The sequence below is a fragment of the Salmo salar genome, unplaced genomic scaffold (genome assembly GCF_905237065.1).
Source record: "Salmo salar unplaced genomic scaffold, Ssal_v3.1, whole genome shotgun sequence".
NCBI classification, from domain to species: domain Eukaryota; kingdom Metazoa; phylum Chordata; class Actinopteri; order Salmoniformes; family Salmonidae; genus Salmo; species Salmo salar.
In genome coordinates this window covers 36912-56573 of record NW_025548415.1, presented here as the reverse complement: position 1 = coordinate 56573, position 19662 = coordinate 36912, and the positions used below count along the sequence as shown (strand labels likewise).

At 46.0% G+C, this 19662-nt stretch overlaps 2 protein-coding genes across 2 annotated transcripts in view; both read left to right on the top strand.

Moving 5' to 3' along the window:
• The window catches only part of LOC106597034 (protein NLRC3-like), a 41436-nt gene that overhangs the window by 114 nt on the left and 21660 nt on the right, over positions 1-19662 (top strand).
• Positions 13853-17767, top strand: LOC106597673 (NACHT, LRR and PYD domains-containing protein 1 homolog). Its single transcript, XM_045712357.1, has 8 exons — positions 13853-14245; positions 14375-14589; positions 14778-15034; positions 15276-15410; positions 15542-15674; positions 15758-15787; positions 16309-16853; positions 16905-17767. The coding sequence occupies exons 1-7, from the start codon at positions 14097-14099 to the stop codon at positions 16707-16709; spliced, it is 1320 nt and encodes a 439-aa protein (XP_045568313.1). The 5' UTR covers positions 13853-14096; the 3' UTR covers positions 16710-16853; positions 16905-17767.

The following is a 19662-nucleotide window of genomic DNA, read 5'->3' as shown; positions in this document are numbered from 1 at the left end:
AAGAGATGACATGTAAAATATACAGTTCTCTTAAAGATATAAAACTAAAGAGAAAAGTGTTCCCAAATTACATAAAATGTAGGTCATATCATTCACTTAAAAGGCCAGAAATGGATTTACCAATTGCAGACTGTAGCTTTATAAAGAAACATCAGGACTTCTAGAAGTTCCATTATACAGTTGTTAAAAGGAAGTAGATGAGGTATTGATGAGATATTGATGAGGTGATCTGTCTCCCTGTTTTGTTCAGTGTCCAGAAGCCCAGAGCAGAGTCCCCTACAACCAGCCTGCTATCAATGACGAGTGATCAGCCACCTGCTTTCAGCCAGGAATCATTACCAGATGACAATAAGGAAGTGGAGAGTTTGGACAGTGAGGATGCATTAAAGATCACACACAACCTTCTGGACAGAAGAAGTAAGACTGTGTTTCATACAATATTACAAAGAAACGGTACAAAGACCCTTATAAAACACACACAAACTTATGAGTCCCAACTCTCATTGTTTTCCTACAGGTCAAACTCTGCTGACAGTCCAACAAGACATTAAGGCTAAACTGAAACACAAGTATCAACACATATCTGAAGGAATTGGACACCATGGAAACCAAAGTCTGTTAAAGGACATCTACACAGAGCTCTACATCACAGAGGGTGGAAGTGGAGGGCTCAATAATGAACATGAGGTTAGACAGATAGAGATGGCATCCAAGAAACAAACCACACAAGAGACACCAATCAAATGCAACGACATCTTCAAGCCTTTACCTGGACAAGACAAACCTATCAGAACTGTGCTGACAAAAGGAATCGCTGGCATTGGAAAAACAGTCTCTGTGCAGAAGGTCATCCTTGACTGGGCAGAGGGAAAAGCAAATCAGGACGTTCATTTCATGTTTCCTCTTCCTTTCCGTGATCTGAACCTGAAAAAGGACCAATACAGTCTGATGCAACTTCTTTCCCACTACTTCCCAGAGCTGAAAGAGATTGACAGCATTGAAGATGGTGAAACCAAAACTGTTTTCATTTTTGATGGTCTGGATGAGTGTCGACTTCCTCTAGACTTCAAAAACAATGAGAAGTGCTGTGATGTCACGAAGCCAACCTCAGTGGACGTGCTGCTGACAAACCTCCTCGAGGGGAATCTGCTTCCCTCTGCTCTCGCCTGGATAACCTCACGGCCTGCAGCAGCCAATCAGATCCCTCCTGAGTGTGTTGACCAGGTGACAGAAGTACGAGGGTTCAATGATCCACAGAAGGAGGAGTATTTCAGGAAGAAAATCACAGTTCAGAATCTGGCCAATGAAATCATCAAACACATGAAGACATCAAGGAGCCTCCACATCATGTGCCACATGCCAGTCTTCTGTTGGATATCAGCCACTGTCCTTGAGATGATACTGAAAGAGGCAGAGAAGGATGAAGTCCCCAAAACTCTGACCCAGATGTACTCACACTTCATATTCATCCAAATCATTGTGAAGAACAGGAAGTACAACAAAGCCACAGAGACAAACCCAAAGGAACTGTCTCAGTCAGACAAAGAGATGATCCTGAAACTGGCAAAGCTGGCTTTCCAACAGCTGCAGAAGGGCAACCTGATCTTCTATGAGGAGGACCTGAGAGAGTGTGGCCTTGATGTCACAGAGGCATCAGGGTACTCAGCATTGTGTACAGAGATCTTTAAAGAAGAATCTGGGCTGAACCAAGAGAAGGTCTACAGCTTTGTGCATCTGAGCATTCAGGAGTTTCTAGCAGCAGTGCATGCTATAGAATCATGTCTGGACAAGAAGGAAAATGTTTTCCCCCCCAAAGCAGTCACTAGTGATGATGATGATGATGATGATGAGGAGGAGGAGGAGGAGGAGGAGATTGATGATAAGCAGGACGAGGAGGAGGAGAACAAGGATGATGAGGAGGAGGAGGAGGAGGAGGAGGAGGAGATTGATGATAAGCAGGACGAGGAGGAGGAGAACAATGACGAAGATGAGGATGATGATGACTACAATGATGAAGAGGAGTCATTCCAGTTGTCTGACTTACACAGGAGAGCAGTGGACGAGGCCTTGAAGAGTGAGAATGGACACCTGGACCTGTTCCTCCGCTTCCTTCTGGGTCTCTCACTGGAGTCCAATCAGAATCTGTTACGAGGCCTTCTGACACAGACAGGATGTACGACAGAGACCAATGAGAAAACAGTTAAGAGAACAGTTGGGTACCTTTCAGTCAAGATCAAAGAGAATCCACACCAGAAAGGATCATCAACTTGTTCCACTGTCTGAATGAACTTGGTGCCAACTCTCTAGTTGAAGACATGCAGACCTCCCTGCGATCAGGAACTCTTTCAGAAACAAAGCTAAAACCTGACCAATGTTCAGCCTTGGCCTACCTGTTACTGATGTCAGAGGAGGTGCTGGAGGAGTTTGACCTGAAGCCATACAACACATCAGAGGAAGGTTATCAGAGGTTGCTGCCGGTAGTGAAAACCTGCAAGAGAGCACTGTAAGTTCTGTTATTGAGTTTATGTATACAGTATCATTATAATGAAGGATTTGTATATCTAACAGATTATCTCCTCTCTCAAGACTGGATCACTGTAAACTCACGTATGAATCCTGTGAGACTCTGACCTCAGCTCTGCAGACACCAAACTCCCCCTGAGAGAACTGAACCTCAGCTACAATGACCTGGAAGACAGAGGAGTGAAGCGGCTCTGTGTTGGACTAACCAGTCCACTCTGCAACATACAGACACTAGTGTGAGTTAAATATCTTCAGTATCCACTGTCTTTATAGTCTTTATATATTTATAGTAATTATGTGTTATTATGTTTTTAACATTATTTGAACATCTTGGTAAATATGCAGAAACATACATGAAATGTGATAAATATATGAAACTAAGGTTAAATATCTTGAGTGAGTTAGTATGTTTTTAACATAGTCTAGTCATGTCCTTCTGTTATTGTCTTAATGCATCTCATTATTCTTAAAGCTTTGCAAATGTAACATTTTATTGACATATCTCCTCTCTCCAGACTGGATGGCTGTAAACTCACATATAAATCCTGTGAGGCTCTGGCCTCAGCTCTGCAGACACCAAACTCCCCCTGAGAGAACTGGACCTCAGCTACAATGACCTGGAAGACAGAGGAGTGGAGCTGCTCTGTGTTGGACTAACCAGTCCACTCTGCAACATACAGACACTAGTGTGAGTTAAATATCTTCAGTATCCACTGTCTTTATAGTGTTTATATATTTATAGTAATTAGGTGTTATTATGTTTTTAACATTATTTGAACATCTTGGTAAATATGCAGAAAGATACATGAAATGTGATAAATATATGAAACTAAGGTTAAATATCTTGAGTGAGTTAGTATGTTTTTAACATAGTCTAGTCATGTCCTTCTGTTATTGTCTTAATGCATCTCGTTATTCTTAAAGCTTTGCATATTTAACAGTGTGTCGACATATCTCCTCTCTCCAGACTGGCTGGCTGTAAACTCACATATGAATCCTGTGAGACTCTGGCCTCAGCTCTGCAGACACCAAACTCCCCCCTGAGAGAACTGGACCTCAGCAACAATGACCTGGGAGACAGAGGAGTGGAGCTGCTCTGTGTTGGACTAACCAGTCCACTCTGCAACATACAGACACTAATGTGAGTTAAATATCTTCAGTATCCACTGTCTTTATAGTGTTTATATATTTGTAGTTATTATGTTAACATTATTTTAAAATCTTGGTAAATATGCAGAAACATTCATCAAATGTGATAAATATATCAAACTAAGGTTAAATATATTGAGTGAGTTAGTGTGTTTTTAGTAAAAATGTAAACTATAGGAACCAAGACTTAAAAAGAACTGATATTGGTCACAAGATGGAGGGAATGTTGGAACATAACTAACAAAATTAAAGTTAGCAAAAATATATGATTAATCCAGTATAAACTAATGTATAGAGTTTATTACACGAGACAAAATTAACAAATTGTACAGCACAACGACAGAGTCATGTCTTAAGTGTAAAACTAACAATGAGTCAATAATTCATGGTTTCTGGGAATGCTATAATTCCAAAAGTTATGGGCGGAGTTAGAAGTTGTCTGTCAGAAGTATTACAATGTAAACACACTTTTAATCCGTCTGTCTGCATATTTCATGACATGGCATATGGGGGGTGTAGAGACCCAATGAGCTGGATGATTCTCTTCTCATCACTCATCTTGTAAAAACATATACTACAAATATATGAAAATATGAAAATGGTTGTAAAAAGTTAACATTGGTTAATAATGTGTCCTTCTGTTATTGTCTTAATGCATCTCATTATTCTTAATGTTTTGCATATTTAACAGTGTCGATATATCTCCTCTCTCCAGACTGGATCACTGTAACCTCACATATGAATCCTGTGAGGCTCTGGCCTCAGCTCTGCAGACACCAAACTCCCCCCTGAGAGAACTGGACCTCAGCTACAATGACCTGGAAGACAGAGGAGTGGAGCTGCTCTGTGTTGGCCTAACCAGTCCACTCCGCAACATACAGACACTAGTGTGAGTTAAATATCTTCAGTATGAGTTATTATGTGGATGTTTTAAACATGTGTTAATCATGTGCTCTTCTGCCCTCTAGTCTAGGTCAGTGTGGTCTGACAGAGGGTTGCTGTTCACATCTGGCCTCAGTCCTGAGTTCACCCAACTCACAACTGAAACAACTGGAGCTGAGAGACAATGACCTGCAGGACTCAGGAGTTACACTGCTGTCTGCTGGACTGGAGGATCCAGACTGTAAACTACACACACTGGGGTAAGTACAGCTGTTTCAGTCAGGTCTGTACTGAGCTGAGTTACACTGCTGTCTGCTGGACTGGAGGATCCAGACTGTAAACTACACACACTGGGGTAAGTACAGCTGTTTCAGTCAGGTCAGTACTGAGCTTAGTAAAACAAATACTCTGAAAATCTGACGTTTCTTCACAATGTTTGTGTCATGGACAAATGTATGGGTGTCCTACAAGATGATTGACACCAGTACACCAACCTAGACAGCTGTTGTGTCTCTCTTTAGGCTGTCTGGCTGTCTGGTCACAGAGGAGGGCTGTGCTGCTCTGTCTTCAGCTCTGAGGTCAAACCCCTCCCACCTGAAAGAGCTGGACCTGAGCTACAATCACCCAGGAGACTCTGCAGGTGGACTGCTTTCAGCTGCTCTGGTGGATCCCACATATAAACTGATGAAGCTGAAGTAAGTCAGAATAGATGTCATAATAGTGTGAGCAGTGGTTGTGTCATATGTAGTGTAGTAGGTTCAGTAACATGAGGACATGATGGTAGAATTAAGGGGAAGTTTACTCAGCAGGCTGAGCACTCCAACACAGCATACATCATCACTACATGAATACTCTTCTTCTGCATCTCTGATATCCTGTTGGAATTGTACTCCGCTCTGTATGCAGTAGGTAGGATAGAATACCTGTTTGTCTCTAGTAATGAATTGTACTCTGTTCTGTATGCAGTCGGTAGGATATAATACCTGTATGTCTCTAGTAATGAATTGTAGTCTGTTCTGTATGCAGTAGGTAGGATAGAATACCTGTATGTCTCTAGTAATGAATTGTACTCCGTTCTGTATGCAGTAGGTAGGATAGAATACCTGTATGTCTCTAGTAATGAATTGTACTCTGTTCTGTATGCAGTAGGTAGGATAAAATACCTGTATGTCTCTAGTAATGAATTGTACTCTGTTCTGTATGCAGTAGGTAGGATAGAGTACCTGTATGTCTCTAGTAATGAATTGTACTCCGTTCTGTATGCAGTAGGTAGGATAGAATACCTGTATGTCTCTAGTAATGAATTGTACTCCGTTCTGTATGCAGTAGGTAGGATAGAATACCTGTATGTCTCTAGTAATGAACTTGGATAGTTCACCAGAACACAACAATATGGTTTAAATGTTGACTGCTTTATTAGGTCTTTGTCAGTCAATAACCTGTTTCTCCTACAGTGTGGATCATGGTGGAGAGTGCAGGCTCAAATCAGGGCTGAGGAAATGTACGTCTCTTCAATCCTAATTAACTGCATATTCAGAACTATAGTATCATAGTAACTAATCAATACTTGTTCTGTACCTACAAAACAACATTTTATATTAAGATGTGGTTTGATTAAACTCTCCTTTTGTCTACAGATGCCTGTCATCTCACCCTGGACCCAAATACAGCACACCCAAACCTGATACTGTCTGAGGGGAACAGGAAGGTGACATTGGAAGAGAAGCAGCATTATGAAAACCATCCAGACAGATTTGACTATAGTCCCCAAGTTCTCTGCAGAGAAGGCTTATCTGGATCTCGTTATTACTGGGAGATGGAGAGGGATGGTGAATGGGCTGACATTGGTGTGGTGTACAAAGGAATGAACAGGAAGGTAGAAGAGGATGACAGTTTTATTGGATTCAATAGGAAGTCCTGGTGTTTAATCTGCTGTGATGGCCTCTACTTATTTCACCATCCTGGAGTCAGCAGAACAATCTCTGGTCCTGTTTCTAACAGAGTTGGAGTGTATCTGGACTGGCCAGCTGGTACTTTGTCCTTCTATAGTGTGTCCTCCTCTGGTACACTGACACACCTTTACACAGAACACACCACATTCACTGAACCCCTCTATCCTGGGTTTGGGGTTTGCTCCTCCTCCTCCTCAGTGACCCTGTGTCAGATAGATGACCAACACATTCAGAGGTGAGTCATAGCAATATTTCATCATTTGTTTCATCATTTCTATAATTACATTAGTAGTGGTGTGTTTTAATGTGTTCTGTTGGACCTACAGACAGTTAGATTAGTAGTAGTGGTGTGTTTTAATGTGTTCTGTTGGACCTACAGACAGTTAGATTAGTAGTAGTGGTGTGTTTTAATGTGTTAGTAGATTCCTGTCCTCTATTTAATTTCAGTCTGTTAAATGGAACAGCCTCTCTGTAATGTCATTCTCTCTCTAACCACTAGAGGGCATCAGAACCTGTTGAATAGAAAAGCCTCTCTGTAATGTCATTATCTCTCTAACCATTAGAGGGCATCAGAACCTGTTGAATAGAACAGCCTCTCTGTAATGTCATTCTCTCTCTAACCACTAGAGGGAATCAGAACCTGTTAAATAGAACAGCCTCTCTGTAATGTCATTCTCTCTCTAATCACTAGAGGGCATCAGAAGCTGTTAAATAGAACAGCCTCTCTGTAATGTCATTCTCTCTGTAACCACTAGAGGGCATCAGAACCTGTTAAATAGAACAGCCTCTCTGTAATGTCATTCTCTCTCTAATCACTACCTGGGGGTATGTAACTCATGATAACTGGTGACTTCACATCTCTAAGGGCTTTCCTCAACATATGCAATGTCTTCATTAGTATTGCCTCTATGAAAGTTGACATAGTGGGTTATGTCACATTTAGGCAATGCGCCCTACGTAGGGAGTTGTTCTCTCACCGCTTATAAACTTGTTGTATGTCTTATGAAGACTGTATGTATGCTATATAAAGCCTTTATAAGTTGTATTTAGTTTAATCACAGTCTATCCTTCTGCTTTACCAACACCAGAGACCATGGTGGAGAGAGAGTTGTATCAAGCCTGGACCTGAGAACATCAGAGACCATGGTGGAGAGAGTTGTATCAAGCCTGGACCTGAGAACACCAGAGACCATGGTGGAGAGTTGGATCAAGCCTGGACCTGAGAACACCAGATACCATGGTGGAGAGAGTTGGATCAAGCCTGGACCTGAGGACACAAGAGACCATGGTGGAGAGAGTTGGATCAAGCCTGGACCTGAGAAATGTGAGTTAACTGATCATTGTTTTTAAATCAAAATTGTTTAAAGCGTTCATTGTAGTTGAGTCCCAGTCAAGGAACACAATCATGATCTATTTGGTCAGAACAAACTTAAAGGTAGAGTCAGCGATATGACGTAGATGCACAAAGTAAACAGCATAGTGGGTCAATTTCTACAACAACTAAGAGCGTTATACAGCAAGGCTAAATTTCTCTGCTGTTTTGATCCCGTGACTACCACTCTGTTAGAGGTGAAGAGAACCCTTGCACATGGACAGATACTGTGTGTGACTGTGTGAGAGAGAAGTCAGGCATCTTGCTCATCACAATATCTGTTGTGCTGCTCGTACATCATCATTTAGCTGACTCTACCTTTAAGCTCTCATCCTAGGATCTACCAGAAATCAGACCCCAACATCTACAAAACATGGACGAGAACGATGTTGTTTCCTGCTTCCACAAACATTAATTAATATAACACTAATGCCAGATTATGGTATGCTAATGAGTGTACATTCTGAGACTGTTGATCACTTATATTCATTTTTATTAAGTCTATTTAATAATTATGAATTCAATATTCCATGAGATTGTCCATTTCAAGTAACAACTACTTTTGGCTTCAGGGATTCCTCAGAGCTGTAAGACTTGTGACCATGTTGAGGTAAGTCATAATGTCAATTCTTACTTTTACATACCTGCAGGAGTCAGGCACAGTCTCAAAGCCAGGTGTGTACTGACCAACCATTCATACTGGGATATAGAGAGTCCTGTGTTCTGCTTTAGTAATATAAACACAGTCTCAAAGCCAGGTGTGTACTGACCAACCATTCATACTGGGATATAGACAGTCCTGTGTTCTGCTTTAGTAATATAAACACAGTCTCAAAGCCAGGTGTGTACTGACCAACCATTCATACTGGGATATAGACAGTCCTGTGTTCTGCTTGTAGTCATGTTGTCACGACTGTCTAGGACCAGTGGAGAGGTGGAATCAGGAGCAGGAGACAGAGGGCCGGAGCAACGGTGTTTTAATAGTATTAGTGACGCAATAGCCGTAGGGGCACCAGGCGCGTGGCGAAGTCTGCCAGGGGAAAAACACCTTCCCAAAATAAGCGCACTGGAAACGAAAAGCGCACGGGCGCAGCCCGGCAATAATAATCGACAATAACAATTTACAATCACAACTGTCCTGAGTGGACAATAAACAATCCCGCACGAGAACCCCAACTGAAAATACACACTAAATAACCCCCACTAATGACAAACACAAAACAGGTGCGAGATAGACAGACAGACAAAACCAAAAGACACAGAAACAACGATCGGTGGCAGCTAATAGGCCGGCGACGACGACCGCCGAGCGCCGCCCGACCGAGGAGGGGCGACACCTTCGTTAGATACTGTGACAGTACCGACGCCCGGCCTCGGGAGCGGCCCGGAGAAGCGAGGCGCCCGGCCGATCCGGACGGCGACGGTGGAATTCTTGTAGCATAGGTGGATCTAGAATGTCTGCCGCCGGAACCCAGCACCTCTCCTCCGGACCGTACCCCTCCCAGTCCACGAGGTACTGCAGGCCCCCGACCCGACGTCGGGAGTCCAGGATGGCTCGGACTGTGTGCGCCGGGCCCCCGATGTCCAGGGGGGGGGGGACCTCCAGCACCTCATCGTCCTGCAGTGGACCAGCTACCACCGGCCTGAGGAGAGACACATGAAACGAGGGGTTAATACGGTAATATGAAGGGAGTTGTAACCTGTAACACACCTCGTTTATCCTCCTCAGGACTTTGAACGGCCCCACAAACCGCGGACCCAGCTTCCGGCAGGGCAGGCGGAGAGGCAGGTTCCGGTCGAGAGCCAGACTCTGTCCCCCGGATTATACACGGGGGCGTCACTGCGGTGGCGGTCAGCGCTCTCCTTGTGACGTTCACCAGCCCTCCTTAGGCACTCCTGGACACCATTCCAGGTCTCCTGAGAGCGCTTCACCCATGCCTCCACCGCAGGAGCCTCCGTCTGGCTCTGTTGCCATGGCACCAGGACCGGCTGATACCCCAATACCACCTGGAAGGGTGATAGGTTGGTAGAGGAGTGGCGCTGAGAGTTCTGGGCCATCTCGGCCCATGGCACGAACTGCGGCCACTCCCCTGGCCGGTCCCGGCAATACGACCGCAGGAACCTGCCCACATCCTGGTTAATGCGCTCCACCTGCCCATTACTCTCGGGGTGGAACCCCGAGGTCAAGCTGACCGAGACCCCCAGCCTCTCCATAAACGATCTCCACACCCTGAACGTGAACTGGGGACCCCGATCAGATACGATGTCCTCGGGCACCCCATAGTGCCGGAAGACATGGGTGAACAGGGCCTCCGCGGTTTGCAGGGCTGTAGGAAGACCGGACAAAGGGAGCAGACGGCAGGACTTAGAGAACCTGTCCACAACGACCAGGATCACCGTATTCCCCTGGGACGGCGGGAGATCCGTGAGGAAATCCACCGAGAGGTGAGACCAAGGCCGCTGTGGAATGGGGAGGGGCTGTAATTTCCCTCGAGGCAGGTGCCTAGGAGCCTTGCACTGAGCGCATACCGAACAGGAAGAGACATAACGCCGAACATCCTCAGCCAAGGTGGGCCACCAGTACCTTCCCTTCAGGCCCCGCACTGTCCGTTCCACCCCAGGATGACCCGAGGAGGGTAGAGCGTGGGACCATCGGATCAGACGATCGCGAACACCAAGCGGAACGTATTTCAGGCCCACGGGACATTGAGGAGGAGTGGGTTCTGACCGACCCGCCCGCTCGATGTCCGCATCCACCTCCCATACCACCGGTGCCACCAGACAGGAGGCGGGGAGTATGGGAGTGGGATCGATGGTCCGCTCCTCGGTGTCGTAGAGACGCGACAGTGCGTCCGCCTTCCGGTTCCGGGAACCTGGAATGTACGAGAGGGTAAAGTGAAACCTCGTAAAAAACATGGCCCACCTTGCCTGACGGGGATTAAGCCTCTTCGCTGCCCGAATATACTCCAGGTTACGGTGGTCGGTCCAGATGAGAAAAGGGTGACGTGCCCCCTCAAGCCAATGTCTCCACACCGTCAAAGCCCTGACCACGGCTAACAGCTCCCGGTCCCCCACATCATAGTTGCGCTCCGCCGGGCTCAGCTTCTTAGAAAAAGAAGGCACATGGGCGGAGCTTCGGAGGAACGCCCGAGCGCTGCGATAGCACAGCTCCTACCCCAGCCTCGGACGCGTCCACCTCCACTATGAATGGCAAGGAGGGGTCCGGATGCGCCAGGACAGGTGCATTGGTAAACAGAACCTTCAGACGATGGAAGGCTCTGTCCGCCTCTGCTGACCATCGTAGCCGCACCGGCCCCCCTTCATCAGTGAGGTAATGGGAGCCGCCACCTGACCAAAACTCCGGATAAACCTCCGATAATAATTAGCGAACCCCAAGAACCGCTGCACCTCCTTCACAGTGGTTGGGGTTGGCCAATTACGCACAGCCGTCACGCGGTCACACTCCACCTCTACCCCGAGGTGGAAATGCGATATCCTAGAAATGAGACGGCTCGTTTGAAGAACTCGCATTTCTCAGCCTTGACGTATAGGTTATGCTCCAGCAGCCGCCCAAGCACTTTACGCACGAGGGACACATGCTCGGCGCGTGTGGCGGAGCAAATCAGGATGTCATCGATGTACACCACCACACCCTGCCCGAGCATGTCCCGAAGGACCTCGTCCACAAAGGATTGGAAGACAGCGGGAGCGTTCTTTAACCCATACGGCATGACGAGGTACTCATAATGGCCCGATGTGGTACTAAATGCGGTTTTCCACTCGTCTCCATCTCGGATACGCACCAGGTTATATGCGCTCCTGAGATCTAATTTCGTGAAGAAGCGCGCCCCGTGAAATGACTCCACTGCCGTAGCAATGAGAGGTAGCGGGTAACTGAAACCCACTGTGATAGCATTTAGACCTCTATAGTCAATGCACGAGCGCAGACCTCCCTCCTTCTTCTTCACAAAAAAAAACTCGAGGAGACGGGGGACTTAGATGGCCGAATGTATCCCTGTCTCAAGGACTCAGTGACGTATGTATCCATAGCCACTGTCTCCTCCTGAGACAGAGGATACACGTGACTCCTAGGAAGAACCGCGTCGGCCTGGAGGTTTATCGCACAATCCCCTCGTCTTACTGAAGGCGATAGCCAAATCGGCATACTCTGAGGGAATGTGCACGGTGGAGACTTGGTCTGGACTCTCCACTGTAGTCGCACCGATGGAAACTCCTATGCACCTACCTGAGCACTCCCTCGACCACCCCGTAAGAGCCCTCTGTCTCCACGAAATCTGCGGGTTGTGCGTGGCTAGCCAGGGGATTCCCAGTACCACCGGAAACGCTGGGGAGTCAATGAGGAACAGGCTGATACGCTCCTCATGACCCCCACGTCTGCATAACCAGTGGCACTGTGACCTCCCCTACTTGGCCTGACCCTAGCGGTCGACTATCTAGGGCGTGCACAGGGAAGGGGTGGTCCAGCTGAACCAGGGGAATCCCTAACCTCTTCGCTAACCCACGGTCCATAAAACTCCCAGCTGCACCTGTATCGACTAGTGCCTTATACTGGAAGTGAGGGGAAAAATCAGGAAAATAAACAGAGGTGTACATGTGGTCGACAGGGGGCTCTGGGTGTGGCTGGTGCGGACTCACCTGGGGGTTCGAGTAGTGCTCTGCCTGCCCTCCGAACTCCCGGGGGACCACTCCAGCACCGGTCCACAGTGTGTCCTCTGCGTCCACATCGGGTGCAGGAGAGACCCCCCTCCGGTCCTCCTCGACGCAGTCCCCCTATCTCCATGGGCTGTGGGGCGGGGGGACTGGGAGGCGGAACGAACAGGCCCCGACTGGAACGTCCCCGGGAAGCCAACAGGTTGTCCAGTCTAATGGACAAATCCACCAGTTGGTCTAGGGTGGAGGCGTTGTCCCTACAGGCCAGCTCCCGGCGGACGTCCTCGCGAAGGCTACACCTATAGTGGTCTATCAAGGCCCGTTCGTTCCACCCCGATCCAGCGGCGAGAGTCCGGAATTCTAGGGCGAAATCCTGAGCGCTCCTCGTCTCCTGTCTCAAGTGGAATAGCCGCTCACCCGCCGCCCTGCCCTCTGGGGGATGATCAAAAACCGCCCGGAAGCGGCGGGTGAACTCAGGGTAGTCGCCCCGAGCCGAGTCTGGGCCATCCCAGACCGCATTGGCCCATTCCAGGGCTCGACCCGTGAGACAGGAGACGAGGACGCTCACCCTCTCTTCGTCGGAAGGGGGGGGGGGCGGACGGTCGCCAGGTATAGTTCCAATTGGAGCAAGAACCCCTTGCACCCAGCGGCCGTCCCATCGAACTCCCGGGGAAGGAGTAATCCGGATACCACCGGCGGCCGCTTCAGGGTGTGTGTGTAGGGGCACAGGGTGAGGGACCGGAGCTGGTCCAGCTGGGGAAGCACCTCTCTCCCAGTTCTCCAACCGGGCCAACACCTGGTCCATGGCCGAGCCTAGGCGGTGGAGGAGGCTGGCGTGTTGAGAGACCTGCTCAGCCATGGACGGCGCTTCTGCTCCTGCTGACTCCATATTCGGTGCGGGATTCTGTCACGACTGTCTAGGACCAGTGGAGAGGTGGAATCAGGAGCAGGAGACAGAGGGCCGGAGCAACGGTGTTTTAATAGTATTAGTGACGCGCAATAGCCGTAGGGCACCAGGCGCGTGGTGAAGTCTGCCAGGGGAAAAACACCTTCCCAAAATAAGCGCACTGGAAACGAAAAGCGCACGGGGCGCAGCCCGGCAATAATAATCGACAATAACAATTTACAATCACAACTGTCCTGAGTGGACAATAAACAATCCCGCACGAGAACCCCAACTGAAAATACACACTAAATAACCCCCCACTAATGACAAACACAAAACAGGTGCGAGATAGACAGACAGACGAAACCAAAAGACACAGAAACAACGATCGGTGGCAGCTAATAGGCCGGCGACGACGACCGCCGAGCGCCGCCCGACCGAGGAGGGGCGCCACCTTCGTTAGATACTGTGACACATGCAGGATTTTACCTGTTTTCATATTTTGTCATTAGACAGTTGAATTGATAAATCACCTGCATTCTATGTAACATTGAATAAATACATTAGATTAGTTACTTTGGTTAATGGGCCAGTTTCCCAGACACAGATTAAGTCTAGTCCTGGACCTTAAATAACTTTTTTATTGAAACTTCCATTGAGCATGCTTTTTAGTCCAGCACTAGACTCAATCTGTGTCCAGGAAACAGGCCCCATATGTATTACTGACATGCTTGTCCTTGTTCAGGACTCCACACACTGGATTCAGATTGAACCCTTGACTTCCACTGTCCAGGGAATGACAATGTTCAGGTAAAATAACTATTAACATTTCATTCCACCTGCTAGTGTATTTCCCCATTACCTTTGGGAATAGTCTTCTAATCTAACATCTCCATTTGACCATTGACCCTCTCTCCCATATCTTGTTGTTGCCCTCAGACACAGGACACCCAAAGGGAGTTATGAGTGCACAGTGTCTGGGCTCCGCTGGCTGTGTGAGAGAGATGTCATTCTGAAGTATCACTTCAGGAACTGGGAACCCTACAGTCAACTTCTGAAAGACATGCAGTACACACAAGGTGGTCCATTGCTGGACATCGCTATGGAGTTAGGTGAACTGGAGGAAGTTCATCTGCCACACTTTGTCTGTTTAGGTAAAACCATATAGAAATAGTATTCAGAAAGACATTTCCATGTAACTGAGTTTCACTTCCTGAATGAATGAAGGAACTATTCTGGGAGTTTGAGTTTACTGTGATCTGGTACTCCATATTCTTTGTGTTTTAGTTGGATGAATAACACAATATTTGTCTTTCTGTCTCATTTTTATTGTGTTGTTCAGGGACCAACCCTTCCCTGAGGAATGAGATGAAGATTCTTCATGTAGAGGAACATGGAGTGTCTTTAGAGGAAGTGCATGAGGTCACCAGATTCCATGCTAAGATTCTCCATCCGAAGTTCTCACTTATCTCTGTTATACTGAGATTACTGTCTTTGAACGTAGATGTCCACTGTGACGTGGTCCTCTATATGGCAGTAAAAAGGTCAACAGTCATTTCAAGGCTGTACATGCTCCTCAGAAACTCCAGTCAGAAAGAGGTGAGGCACTTTCACTGAAGTGACAACAGTATGTTGAAACTTACTGAAGGAAAGCTGATAGTTTGTTGAAAATCTCTAGATTGCAAAGACAACATGCAGCTCTGTGAGAAATCTATTTCTGTGGTAACATTCATTAATACAAGAAAAACTATGACTAACATTGGTTTCTCAGTGAGCTGTATGTTGTGTGAATTATGAGACTACATTGTTCTGACTGACTACTACATTGCTCATTTTGTAGGCTGTTCAGGAACGGGAGAAAAATCAGGTGTCCCAAGGATATTCGGAATTGGTCCTGTCAAGTCCATACGGGTCTTTAAAGCTGAACAGTTGGTTTGCACTCAAGAATCCCCACTCCACTTCCATCAATCCAGAGGTGCAGTTTTATCAGGCTGAGGACATGAATCTGTCATATTGTATATGAATAACTGGAATATCATTCTATTTCACTATTTCTTTCTCTCTCTGTCTGTTGTCTCAATCGTTGCACCATATGGCCTTCTACAGAAGATTCAGCTGTTACCTGCAGACACCACACCAAGCTGTTGTAAGATGATTATAAGAAACACAGGGGTTGACATTGAGATGGAGTTAATCGGTGATGATGAGAGGACTGTATGGAGAGATATGGTACCAATAGGTAGGAGCAGATGTCAATCATAACTGTGTTTTTTTCTGACAGATGCTATTTAGAGTGATATAACCTATTTTTGTTTCTTTCAGATGAATACATCACTGAAACCCATTCAACTAGTAAGTAAACATGAGAGATACAAACCAATGACTTGAGGGCCAGTCAACATGGTTTACTGTAGGACCTGGACTAGTCCTGTTTATAAAAGACTGTCTTCAAGAACAATGACATCTCCCCCAGGACTTGATGTAGATTAACCTGGTTCTGAATGTCCCAATGACATCTCCTCCAGGACTTGATGTAGATTAACCTGGTTCTGAATGACCCAATGACATCTCCTCCAGGACTTGATGTAGATTAGCCTGGTTCTGAATGACCCAATGACATCTCCTCCAGGACTTGATGTAGATTAGCCTGCTTCTGAAGGCTCCATCCTCTATTTCTACGTCTGTGAAACCGAATATGAATGAATCCATTGTGTTCATTGATGCAGGTCGTTAATGTTCAAGAATAGGTTCTCATTGCAAAGATTCAATAATACAAATTAGACTTTTATTGTAGGTCACTTTGAAAGAAGTCTGTTTCTAAATGTCAAATGTGAATTAACAAATGTAGTTATTTTGTAACCTGACTCTCTCAGGTGCTGTGTTGGGGGCAGGGCGTATGGCTGAGAGCAGTCTTACTGGTTCTTCAGAGCAGCAGCTGCGTTCTGTACGGACAGAGTTTGTGACACGAGTGTCAAGACCTGTCCTGGATGGTCTGCTGGACGGACTGCTGCATCACACAGTCATCAACCAGGAGGAAATGGAGTCAGTGAAGGTGATAGCTGAGAGGGCAGAGAAGGCACGTGACATCATCGACATGGTGTTGAGAAAAGGAAATGAGTCTAGTTCCAGGATCATCAACCTTCTTGGGGAGCTGGACCCCTGTCTTTGGTCACAGCTCCAGACCAACAGTTGTAGTCAACCCCTGGGTGTTGGGAGACCAGGCAGAATAGACAGGCAGGATGGTTCAACATGTTCTTGCTGTCTGTTGCTTTAATTCAGCGTACAGAAAATGTCAATCAAACATGACCACTGTAATAACAATAAACTTACTGAAGGACCAACCACACAGCATCTCTCCTTCTGCAGCCTCCTGGAAGTGTGGATCTTCTAGCAAGAGGGTCAGTTAGTCCTCCACTAGGTTCCTAGCTGGACCCCTATCTAGCAGGAGGGTCAGTTAGTCCTCCACTAGGTACCTAGCTGGACCCCTATCTAGCAGGAGGGTCAGTCAGTCCTACACACATTCAACATAAATGTATTTGATGAATATAGTGTACAGTGTTGGCCTGTTAGAGGTTCATGAGAGAGACTGAATATCAATACAACCACCTCAGTCTATCAGCAGCTTTCCTGTTAGAGGTTCATGAGAGAGACTGAATATCAACACAACCACCTCAGTCTATCAGCAGTTTTCTCAGTGAGAGCCTCACGTCTGGAACACATTGACCATTGAAGGACATAAGGAGCTGTGTAACCTGTCACTCCTTTACCAATGACTTGAGAGTGGCTGAAGGACATATAAGGAGCTGTGTAACCTGCCACTCCTTTACCAATGACTTGAGAGTGGCTGAAGGACATATAAGAGCTGTGTAACCTGTCACTCCTTTACCAATGACTTGAGAGTGGCTGAAGGACATATAAGGAGCTGTGTAACCTGTCACCTCTTTACCAATGACTTGAGAGTGGCTGAAGGACATATAAGGAGCTGTGTAACCTGTCACCTCTTTACCAATGACTTGAGAGTGTCTGAAGGACATATAAGGAGCTGTGTAACCTGTCACTCCTTTACCAATGTCTTGAGAGTGGCTGAAGGACAATCAGACCCCATCTATACACAATGATTTACTAAATGTTTTTTAATGTTGTATTTTTTATGTTTATCTACCTGCCCAGGGACTACAGTTGAAAACTAACTAGCTGGCTAAATCTGGCACATTTAAAGAAATGTTGATTGATGTGCAGTATCCCAGTCAAATACATGTAATACATTCTGTGTGTGTATATCTATGTATGTTAGTAGGTCTCTGATTACTGTTAGTTCAATGTAACATCATATACTATACATTATAATCAGTCTGTTTTGGGTTCTGCAGAATCATTGTATATCATTGGTTACCCATCCTATCATGTTACCACACAGATGTGACTGTCTAGCTCAGCAGTTCCCAACCTTTTCCATTCTGGAGACCATCAAATCACTGTTAAAAGCTCTTGAGGACCACCATTCACGGAGTCGCTGATATTTTTCCACATCAAATATATTGCCGTTCAAATTCTGTCAATACATGTGAATGTAACAAGGCCTGTAATGGTCTATTATTATCAAACTATTTGCATTATGAAAAGGAATGTAAAATTGCTTATAATACCATTAATACCCCTAACTGTTATTATTTTTGAATAATAAAATACTACAATCTAAAAATAATTGTGGACCAGCTGCACCACCCCCAGGGACCACAGGTTGTGAACCACTGGTCTAGAGTCCTACTGCCAAACCTGGTTGTTGTGTCACACTGCCCCCTCCTGGTTACACTGCAAAACATCACCTAATTAAAGCAAATCAGGAAATTAAAACAATGTAGCTGCACTTTTACTAGATAGAATCTTAATTTATAGGCTGAATACTGGTATTAAGTGTATGAAGACTTTACATGACATAAATATCAACAAATAAACCTATAGGTGTTGAATCCGCCCACTGTGTTGAAACAGGAAGTCCATTTATAAGGAAGTAGTAGAGGAAAGGGTTTCTTATTATAGCGTTGACATTTATTAACAGCATTAATAGTAATGATTACTAGATAGCTGTCGTGGTAACAGCAGTAATACAAATAACAAAACATTATTTATAATGCTTCTATTCATAACAATAATAATAACAATTAATAGTGTTATTATAACAATAATACATTTAGAGTTTATTAGTCACATGGACAAGGGCAGGGTAAGAGTCTGTTGGGTGGGGGGGCAGGGTAAGAGTCTGTTGGCTGGTGGGTGGGCAGGGCAAGAGTCTGTTGGGTGGGGGGCAGGGTAAGAGTCTTTTGGGTGGTGGGGGCAGGGTAAGAGTCTGTTGGGTGGTGGGGGGCAGGGTAAGAGTCTTTTGGGTGGTGGGGGCAGGGTAAGAGTCTGTTGGGTGGGGGGGCAGGGTAAGAGTCTTTTGGGTGGTGGGGGCAGGGTAAGAGTCTGTTGGGTGGTGGGGGGCAGGGTAATAGTCTTTTGGGTCGTGGGGGCAGGGTAAGAGTCTGTTGGGTGGTGGGGGCAGGGTAAGAGTCTATTGGGTGGTGGGGGGCAGGGTAAGAGTGTGTTGGATGTTTGGGGCACGGTAAGAGTCTGTTGGGTGGTGGGGGCAGGGTAAGAGTCTGTTGGGTGGTGGGGGGGCAGGGTAAGAGTCTTAGGTGGTGGTTGTGGGGCAGGAAAAGAGTCTGTTGGGTGGTGGGGGCAGGGTAAGAGTCTGTTGGGTGGTGGGGACAGGGTAAATTTGTATCACATTACTTTCTGTGTGTGTCTGTGTCTATTTCTGTGTGTGTGTGTGTGTGTGTGTGTGTGTGTGTGTGTGTGTGTGTGTGTGTGTGTGTGTGTGTGTGTGTGTGTGTGTGTGTGTGTGTGTGTGTGTGTGTGTGTGTGTGTGTGTGTATGAATTGGTGAGATAATTAATAAATCATGAGTTAATTTGTATAACATTGTAGGTCAGTTTATTCCAAACCTCTCCTCTGGGACCCCAAAGGGCTGCATGTTTTAGTTTTTACCCGAGAACGAACACCTTAGATTAAACTAATTAACTAATTACCATCAAGCCTTTGATTAGTAGAATCAGTTGTTGTTAGTGCAAAAACATTTATTTAGTTTTTATTAAAATGTTTATCTACCAGCCCAGGGACTACAGTTGAAAACTAGCTAGCTGGCTAAATCTGTCACATTTACAGAAATGTTGATTGATGTGCAGTATC

Bases quoted from the DNA above. Each gene is read 5' to 3' on its own strand.
- LOC106597673 (XM_045712357.1), top strand. From the start codon at position 14,097: ATGCTTTTTAGTCCAGCACTAGACTCAATCTGTGTCCAGGAAACAGGC. The intron at 15,035-15,275 runs GTGAGGCACTTT...CTCATTTTGTAG, and splicing joins GAAACTCCAGTCAGAAAGAG to GCTGTTCAGGAACGGGAGAA. The intron at 15,788-16,308 runs GTAAGTAAACAT...TGACTCTCTCAG, and splicing joins CACTGAAACCCATTCAACTA to GTGCTGTGTTGGGGGCAGGG.